Genomic DNA, 9,495 nt, shown 5'->3' with positions numbered 1-9,495 from the left:
GAGCTTGGCCAGGCGGTCCTGGGAACCAGACACCAAGAGCTTGTCGTTGGGGGACACTGCCACGCTGTTCACATCCTGGGGCGGGAGGGGGAGAGACAGAATGAGAGAGAGATGGAAGGTTATGGGGTCAGTGGGACAGAGCAGAGATGAAAACAAAGGTGAAATTACAAAGTGACAGATGACAAATAGAAAGTGGGGTTAAAAGAAGTAGAGAGGGGTTGGAGAGGAAGGGGGTGGGCAGGGGGAGAGGATGGGGAATAGGAGGGTGAGAGACAGGGAGGAACAAGACCCACCAAACACATAGTCCTTACTTCCTTCTCAAGTATACATTTCACAGAACAGGCACCCACGTTATACATAGAAACCTCAAACCATCTGTGTTGCGAGTGCATTTGTATGACAACAATAGTTCACACAGACAAAGGAGCCCACAACAGGGGACTTTGACTTCCTTATGAGGAAAGCCTTATATATATTCCCATCACAGTGAACAAATCAAGCACCTGAGTCACCAGACAAACAGTCTTATTACTACAGCGTATCTGTCTGTTTACCGACCAGTATGGTGCACCTGTGGACGTGCTTCTAGACACGCGTTAGTGTGTGTACATGCTTGTGTGTCCTTGTGTTTGTGCGGGTTGGTATTTGTCTGTACAGGTATATGTCCTTGTGTACATGTATGTATGTATGTATGTATGTATGTGTGTACAGTTGAAGTCGGAAGTTTACATATACTTAGGTTGGAGTCATTAAAACTTGTTTTTCAACCACTCCACAAATTTATTGTCAACAAACTATAGTTTTGGCAAGTCGGTTAGGACATCTACTTTATGCATGACACAAGTAATTTTTCCAACAATTGTTTAGACAGATTATTTCACTGTATCCCAATTCCAGTGGGTCAGAAGTTTACCTGTGGATGTGTTGACTGTGTCTTTAAACAGCTTAGACAATTCCAGAAAATTATGTCATGGCTTTAGAAGCTTCTGATAGGCTAATTGACATAATTTGAGTCAATTGGAGGTGTACCTGTGGATGTATTTTAAGGCCTATCTTCAAACTCAGTGCCTCTTTGATTGACATTATGAGAAGATCATAAGAAATCAGCCTAGACCTCAGAAAAAAATGGTAGAGCTCCACAAGTCTGGTTCATCCTTGGGAGCAATTTCCAAAAGCCTGAAGGTACCACGTTCATCTGTACAAACAATAGTACGCAAGTATAAACACCATGGGACCACGCAGCCATCATACTGATCTGGAATGAGACGCGTTCTGTCTCCTAGAGATGAATGTTCTTTGGTGCGAAAAGTGCAAATCAATCCCAGAACAACGGCAAAGGAGCTTGTGAAGATGCTGGAGGAAACAGGCACAAAAGTATCTATCTCCACAGTCAAATTAGTCCTATATCGACATAACCTGAAAGGCCGCTCAGCAAGGAAGAAGTCACTGCTCCAAAACCACCATAAAAAAGCCAGACTACGGTTTGCAACTGCACATGGGACAAACATCGTACTTTTTGGAGAAACGTCCTCTGGTCTGATGAAACAAAAATAGAACTGTTTAGCCATAATGACCATTGTTATGTTTGGAGGAAAATGGGGGAGGCTTGCAAGCCGAAGAACACCATCCCAACGGTGAAGCACGGGGGTGGCAGCATCATGCTGTGGGGGTGCTTTGTTGCAGGAGGGACTGGTGCACTTCACAAAATAGATGGCATCATGAGGGAGGGAAATGATGTGGATATATTGAAGCAACATCTCAAGACATCAGTCAGAAAGTTAAAGCTTGGTTGCAAATGGGTCTTCCAAATGGACAATGACACCAAGCATACTTCCAAAGTTGTGGCAAAATGGCTTAAGGACAACAAAGTCAAAGTATTGGAGTGGCCATCACAAAGCCCTGACCTCAATACTATAGACAATTTGTGGGCAGAACTGAAAAAGTGTGTGCGAGCAAGGAGGCCTACAAACATGATTCAGTTACACCAGCTGTCAGGAGGAATGGGCCAACATTCACCCAACTTATTGTAGGAAGCTTGTGGAAGGCTACCCGAAACATCTGACCCAAGTTAAACAATTTAAAGGCAATACACTCAATTAGTATTTGGTAGCATGTAAACTTCTGACCCACTGGGAATGTGATGAAAGAAATAAAAGCTCAAATAAATCACTCTACTATTATTCTGACATTTCACATTCTTAAAATCAAATGATGATCCTATCTGACGTAAGACAGGGGATTTTTATTAGGATTAAATGTCATTGTGAAAAACTGAGTTTAAATGTATTTGGCGAAGGTGTATGTAAACTTCCGTCTTCAACTGTATGTATAATGCTTGAATGTATGTGTGTGCGCGCGCGTCATACTTTGTCGTGTGCCTTCTCTGTGACCCGGGCGGTCAGCTGGAACATGTCTCCGTCTGTTTCCGGGATGGTCTCTGGGAGATCCCACACCTTGATGGTGCAGTCCTGACTACCAGACACCACAAACGACTCCTTCATCCTGAAAGAAAGAGAGAGAGAGAGAGAGAGAGAGAAAGACCAATGTAGGATAAGAATGAAGAATTAGAATGTGCACAAGCATGAGTGTATGGATGATTAACACATTGGATATTGGCATTCCCAATACAGGAGAAACGTGCATCTACTGTGGGCCACCAGGGTCAGAACTGAGGAGACTCTGGTGTGTAGTGGTTTACCTGGAGCAGGTGATGGAGCCCACAGCGTTAGCATGGCTGCAGCCCTGGGCCACACAACACACCTGACCACTGTCTGGATCCTGTCTCCACACACGCACTGACTTATCCTGGGGGGAAAGAAAGTACAAAATATATTATATATGAGAGAGAAAGCAAGAGAGAGGGAGAGGACACGGACTTATCCTGTACAGAGAGAGAGGGGATTCTGGTTAGAGGGAGTGTGTGTATTATGTGTGTGTTTGTGCTGTTTTGCCAACTGGCATCAGTGGTTTGATTCCATCACTATTATACAGAAATTAAAACATCATACATCATCTGCAGAGGTCATTGTCACATTTGGCATAACTATGACCATTGGAGTTGGCAAAACGGCACAAACAGATCTGGGACCAGGCTAGGTAGGGTTCAATAGTATTGATTAGATGATACTGGTTAGTAGGGTGTGTGTGTAGGTATGCATGAAGGTTTTTGTGTACGTGTGGATTTCATCCAACTCTGTGGTTAACTCATGTTGACGAAAGGTTGAGGAGAGGATTCCATTTGTAAATGAGGAATGGTGAACATTCCTGATGAAACAAGGAAACCGTCAAGCTGTAGCCTCACCTTTGCACAGCTCACAAACAGGGACCCTTTCTTGAACACGTCGAGTGACAGGACGGTATCTGTGGAGGAGAAAGGAAAGGTCAACCCTTCTGAAAGGTCGAGCCAGGTGATAAAAGAGCAACTCTCAACGTCAGTCAAACCAGACCGACCAGTTACCAAGCTATCACGGTCTCTAATCCTGAATGGCAGAAACTCTGTCTGACTGCTCAGTTTATCAGGCTTCTTAAGCATCTTGTAAATACCTTCACAACTACAATTTAATTAGAATCCCTCCAAATCGCCATGGTTTAGAAAGACTTCCATAGTTTAGAAAGACTTCCATGGTTTACATACTGTATATGTTGCATGCTTGCAGGGTGTAGATATTCTACAGACCAGCTGCAGGGTGGAGATATTCTACAGACCCACTGCAGGGTGTAGATATTCTACAGACCCACTGCAGGGTGTAGATATTCTACAGACCCACTGCAAGGTGTAGATATTCTACAGACCGGCTGCAGGGTGGAGATATTCTACAGACCGGCTGCAGGGTGGAGATATTCTACAGACCCACTGCAGGGTGTAGATATTCTACAGACCCACTGCAGGGTGGAGATATTCTACAGACCGGCTGCAGGGTGGAGATATTCTACAGACCCACTGAAGGGTGGAGATATTCTACAGACCCACTGCAGGGTGTAGATATTCTACAGACCCACTGCAGGGTGTAGATATTCTACAGACCGGCTGCAGGGTGGAGATATTCTACAGACCCGCTTCAGGGTGGAGATATTCTACAGACCCACTTCAGGGTGGAGATATTCTACAGACCCACTTCAGGGTGGAGATATTCTACAGACCCACTTCAGGGTGGAGATATTCTACAGACCCACTTCAGGGTGGAGATATTCTACAGACCCACTTCAGGGTGGAGATATTCTACAGACCGGCTGCAGGGTGGAGATATTCTACAGACCGGCTGCAGGGTGGAGATATTCTACAGACCCACTGCAGGGTGTAGATATTCTACAGACCCACTGCAGGGTGTAGATATTCTACAGACCCACTTCAGGGTGTAGATATTCTACAGACCCACTTCAGGGTGGAGATATTCTACAGACCCACTGCAGGGTGTAGATATTCTACAGACCCACTGAAGGGTGGAGATATTCTACAGACCGGCTGCAGGGTGTAGATATTCTACAGACCCACTTCAGGGTGGAGATATTCTACAGACCCACTGCAGGGTGTAGATATTCTACAGACCCACTGCAGGGTGGAGATATTCTACAGACCCACTGCAGGGTGTAGATATTCTACAGACCCACTGCAGGGTGTAGATATTCTACAGACCCACTGCAGGGTGGAGATATTCTACAGACCCACTGCAGGGTGGAGATATTCTACAGACCCACTGCAGGGTGGAGATATTCTACAGACCCACTGCAGGGTGTAGATATTCTACAGACCCACTGCAGGGTGTAGATATTCTACAGACCCACTTCAGGGTGGAGATATTCTACAGACCCACTTCAGGGTGGAGATATTCTACAGACCCACTGAAGGGTGGAGATATTCTACAGACCCACTGAAGGGTGGAGATATTCTACAGACCCACTGCAGGGTGTAGATATTCTACAGACCCACTGAAGGGTGGAGATATTCTACAGACCCACTGCAGGGTGTAGATATTCTACAGACCCACTGCAGGGTGTAGATATTCTACAGACCCACTTCAGGGTGGAGATATTCTACAGACCCACTGCAGGGTGGAGATATTCTACAGACCCACTGCAGGGTGGAGATATTCTACAGACCCACTGCAGGGTGTAGATATTCTACAGACCCACTGCAGGGTGTAGATATTCTACAGACCCACTGCAGGGTGTAGATATTCTACAGACCCACTTCAGGGTGGAGATATTCTACAGACCCGCTGCAGGGTGTAGATATTCTACAGACCCACTTCAGGGTGGAGATATTCTACAGACCCGCTGCAGGGTGGAGATATTCTACAGACCCACTGCAGGGTGGAGATATTCTACAGACCCACTGCAGGGTGTAGATATTCTACAGACCCGCTTCAGGGTGGAGATATTCTACAGACCGGCTGCAGGGTGTAGATATTCTACAGACCGGCTGCAGGGTGTAGATATTCTACAGACCCACTGAAGGGTGGAGATATTCTACAGACCCACTGAAGGGTGGAGATATTCTACAGACCCACTGAAGGGTGGAGATATTCTACAGACCGGCTGCAGGGTGGAGATATTCTACAGACCCACTGCAGGGTGGAGATATTCTACAGCTGCATTGCAAGGTGCCGTTTGGGGATCAGTGTTTCACACAGCAACTCTGCCTCCTGCTGGTCAATCTTCAGAACTTCTATTCAGTGATGTACTAGATCATTTGGGTGAAATATTAACTATATGTTGTTGGCATTAATGTTACAACTGGGCTAAAGGGAGCTGCCAGATTCAAAAGAAAAGAACCAGACACTTATTCTGAGAATGTTTATTCTCAGTTTCTAACCTTTTAAAAATGTGAATTAGGTTTCCATTCCATCTTCCTACCTGGTGACCACCCCATACAGACAAGCAGAGAGGTGCTGCCGTCTGTTGGTCAGAGGACTCACCTGTGTGTCCGTAGAGGATCTTACAGCTGCTGGTGGCCAGGTCAAACACCTTGAGCTGGGAGCTGTTTGTCGCCACGACAATGTGAGTATCACCCTTGCCCAGAAACTTCACATCCAGGACCTCATCGTTGAAGCCAACAAACTGGAGGTGGAGAGAGAACATTAGAGAATAACACCAGCAACACAAAATCAAGGCTCTTGATCAAAATAAACGTTATCAGTGACCCTCCTGTTGCTGTGTGGTGAAGGAGGGCAGCTGGCAGAGACCTTGTTATCAGTGACCCACCTGTTGCTGTGTGGTGAAGGAGGGCAGCTGGTAGAGACCTTGTTATCAGTGACCCACCTGTTGCTGTGTGGTGAAGGAGGGCAGCTGGCAGAGACCTTGTTATCAGTGACCCTCCTGTTGCTGTGTGGTGAAGGAGGGCAGCTGGCAGAGACCTTGTTATCAGTGACCCACCTGTTGCTGTGTGGTGAAGGAGGGCAGCTGGCAGAGACCTTGTTATCAGTGACCCACCTGTTGCTGTGTGGTGAAGGAGGGCAGCTGGCAGAGACCTTGTTATCAGTGACCCCCCTGTTGCTGTGTGGTGAAGGAGGGCAGCTGGCAGAGACCTTGTTATCAGTGACCCTCCTGTTGCTGTGTGGTGAAGGAGGGCAGCTGGCAGAGACCTTGTTATCAGTGACCCTCCTGTTGCTGTGTGGTGAAGGAGGGCAGCTGGCAGAGACCTTGTTATCAGTGACCCACCAGTTGCTGTGTGGTGAAGGAGGGCAGCTGGCAGAGACCTTGTTATCAGTGACCCTCCTGTTGCTGTGTGGTGAAGGAGGGCAGCTGGCAGAGACCTTGTTATCAGTGACCCACCTGTTGCTGTGTGGTGAAGGAGGGCAGCTGGCAGAGACCTTGTTATCAGTGACCCACCTGTTGCTGTGTGGTGAAGGAGGGCAGCTGGTAGAGACCTTGTTATCAGTGACCCACCTGTTGCTGTGTGGTGAAGGAGGGCAGCTGGCAGAGACCTTGTTATCAGTGACCCACCTGTTGCTGTGTGGTGAAGGAGGGCAGCTGGCAGAGACCTTGTTATCAGTGACCCACCTGTTGCTGTGTGGTGAAGGAGGGCAGCTGGCAGAGACCTTGTTATCAGTGACCCACCTGTTGCTGTGTGGTGAAGGAGGGCAGCTGGTAGAGACCTTGTTATCAGTGACCCACCTGTTGCTGTGTGGTGAAGGAGGGCAGCTGGTAGAGCAGTATGTTATGTTCTGCTGTGACTGTGGCCAGCCTTAGGGAGGAGGGCAGGGGGAGGCAGTAGGTGAGGCTCCGGGGGTCTCCATACTCCTCTCCCCCCTCTTCGGAGCCCCCCGCGGAGGGAGCGGAGGGGAGCGTCTGGGCGAACACACAGCGGGCCGAGCTGGCATCCCACACCCTCAGCACACCTGGAGAGAGAGAATCCCTTTAGTGAGGGTCTTTGATTGGGCTTTCTCCCTGTGTTGTTTGGGCTAACTATAAAATGATGATCATCTCTGATTGGCTGCTAAAACTATACACTAGTCTTATTCAGTATTATCTAGCTATATTGGTGGGCAGTGGGCCGACTCCTCCACATGCATCCACCATCTAGCCTGGGGATTGGTGGAGTAAGAGAAGACACTGATCTGAGTCAGCTTTGCATTTTCCCCCACTAATGGTTAAGGTTAGGGAAGCTGATCCTAGATCTGTACCTAGGGGCAACTTCACACAGGAGCGGGCCTGTAAGCATATACCTTTGCTGCCTGCTGTGATGAAGTGGATCTCTTTAGTTTTCACCCCGATCTCAGAGAAATCTTCGTCCTCAGGGAGCAGCACAACACTCTCCACAGCCTGGCGAGGGAAGCAACGCATTTCATGCAATTAGGCTGATGATACACCAATCAACTTTTAGTTGCAAAAGCCATTCTAAAACAACTCTGGAAGAAAGTAGAGTATGAGAGTTTACCTCATAGACGGGCACTGTCCTCCTGGCAGTCCTGCTCTTCAGATCCCACACTGTGCAGATCTTATCCCTGCCAGAGCTGCAATCAAACAACCATCCAACATTCAGCTAGCTCGCAATGAACTGATCATCTGTGATGAGGTCTAAAGCTATGGTTTTTAACCTGTGGTCTGTGGGGGTACTGCAGGTGAGCCGCAAAATAAATGTTCAAAAATAAAATCTGCGACTCCACGAATGGTGGTCCTCAAGAGCTTAGATGGTGATTTGATGGTCCCCGGAATGGAAAAGGTTTGGAACCACTGGTCTAGAGTAGTTCCAAACACTAAATTGACACATGAATTGAATATCTTGGACAACACTACACCAATAGCTCACCGTGTTGTTTTGGCTATGTTAGGTAGGTACTAGGTATAGCCTGGTACCAGATCTGCAAGTGCCGTTTTGCCAAATGGCATCAGTGGTTTCTTTCAGCACGATTTTTCAGAAATGAAAACCCAAACAGATCTGAGACCAGGGTATGATAGGTGTCAGAAGGCAGGTTTCCATTGACCCAGGTTTATTCAACAATAGCAATGTGGCAAAACATATATATTATTGCGACATGTATAATGGAAAGGGCAGATATGAGACTATTTCTGAAGATGAACCAAAACAAATATCAGTTTGACTGGGATAGATTGTTCTTTATTGCAACAAATTATGGAAACTGTGTTTTTTAAATAAATGAAGATTGACAAATAATTCCGAAGGTACTTTTTTGGTTTGACGTCATTACGTCCAGTTGTTTTTAAATCGACACAAGATAGTTAAATGGAAACGCACCCTAGCAGGCAATCATCGCATCTATTTTCTATGTAAACTTTCTAAATGTCAACAACAAAAAGGTGAATGGAAACCTAGCCAGAGAGTGGTAGGAGCTGTCAGCTCAGCTGTCCTACAGTAATAGCAGGTTTAGATCTAGGTCTGCTCTACTGTAAAGCTCTTTCTAACAACTGTTGATGTAAAAAGAGATTGACTGATTGTTACAGTACCTGACCATGGAGGCTCCATCGGGAGTGAAGGCCAGGGAGGTGACAGGGCTGTAGTGGCTCTGCAGCACGCACAGACACTGGCTGGAGCGCAGGTCCCACATCCTGATGCCACAGTCTGACGCAGAGGAGAAGAGCTGCAGTAGACTTATGTCTGGGTGGAACTCCACCAGGCTGCAGGGCAGGAGGAGGACAACGTGAGTGTTTGAGACCATTGCAGTCAGACTGCGCTTAATCACTGATCTACAAACCACATTGCATCCATAATAACTACTCATTATATAATTAAGAATAACAATTATGTGGCTTGCCTTGATTAAATTGATCCCCTCAAACATGCTGAATCATAATATCAAATATTAATTTCCACACGTCAAACTAGCAACTAGATTTAAGTCATGTCTTGTTGTCAATGTATCAACTTATCGAAGGCACCTACATCTACAAGGGTTTGTCCAGTTTCTGAGGAATAGATCTCATTTATAAACCATGAGATAAATTGACCCGCGCAAGTATTCATAAAGCGTCTCAGAGTAGGTGTGCTGATCTAGGATCAGGTCCCCCCCTATTCATGTGATCTTATTCATGATTTCC

At 46.6% G+C, this 9,495-nt stretch overlaps 1 protein-coding gene across 1 annotated transcript in view; it reads right to left on the bottom strand.

Moving 5' to 3' along the window:
• LOC139396661 (transducin beta-like protein 3) overlaps positions 1-9,495 on the bottom strand; it is a 37,132-nt gene that overhangs the window by 23,533 nt on the left and 4,104 nt on the right. The window contains exons 7-15 of the mRNA XM_071143597.1: positions 8,905-9,075; positions 7,877-7,952; positions 7,665-7,761; positions 7,114-7,337; positions 5,916-6,057; positions 3,302-3,360; positions 2,699-2,805; positions 2,367-2,502; positions 1-75 (exon numbers count right to left, since the gene is read on the bottom strand). The exon at positions 1-75 is cut by the window's left edge and continues 168 nt beyond it. Of these exons, the coding sequence (XP_070999698.1) occupies positions 1-75; positions 2,367-2,502; positions 2,699-2,805; positions 3,302-3,360; positions 5,916-6,057; positions 7,114-7,337; positions 7,665-7,761; positions 7,877-7,952; positions 8,905-9,075 (1,087 nt within the window). The remainder of the gene's footprint in view (positions 76-2,366; positions 2,503-2,698; positions 2,806-3,301; positions 3,361-5,915; positions 6,058-7,113; positions 7,338-7,664; positions 7,762-7,876; positions 7,953-8,904; positions 9,076-9,495) is intronic.

Source organism: Oncorhynchus clarkii, unplaced genomic scaffold, assembly GCF_045791955.1.
Source record: "Oncorhynchus clarkii lewisi isolate Uvic-CL-2024 unplaced genomic scaffold, UVic_Ocla_1.0 unplaced_contig_632_pilon_pilon, whole genome shotgun sequence".
In the NCBI taxonomy this organism is placed as follows: Eukaryota; Metazoa; Chordata; class Actinopteri; order Salmoniformes; family Salmonidae; genus Oncorhynchus; species Oncorhynchus clarkii.
Note: the sequence above shows the minus strand (reverse complement) of the source record. Positions and strands in the feature narration are given on the sequence as shown.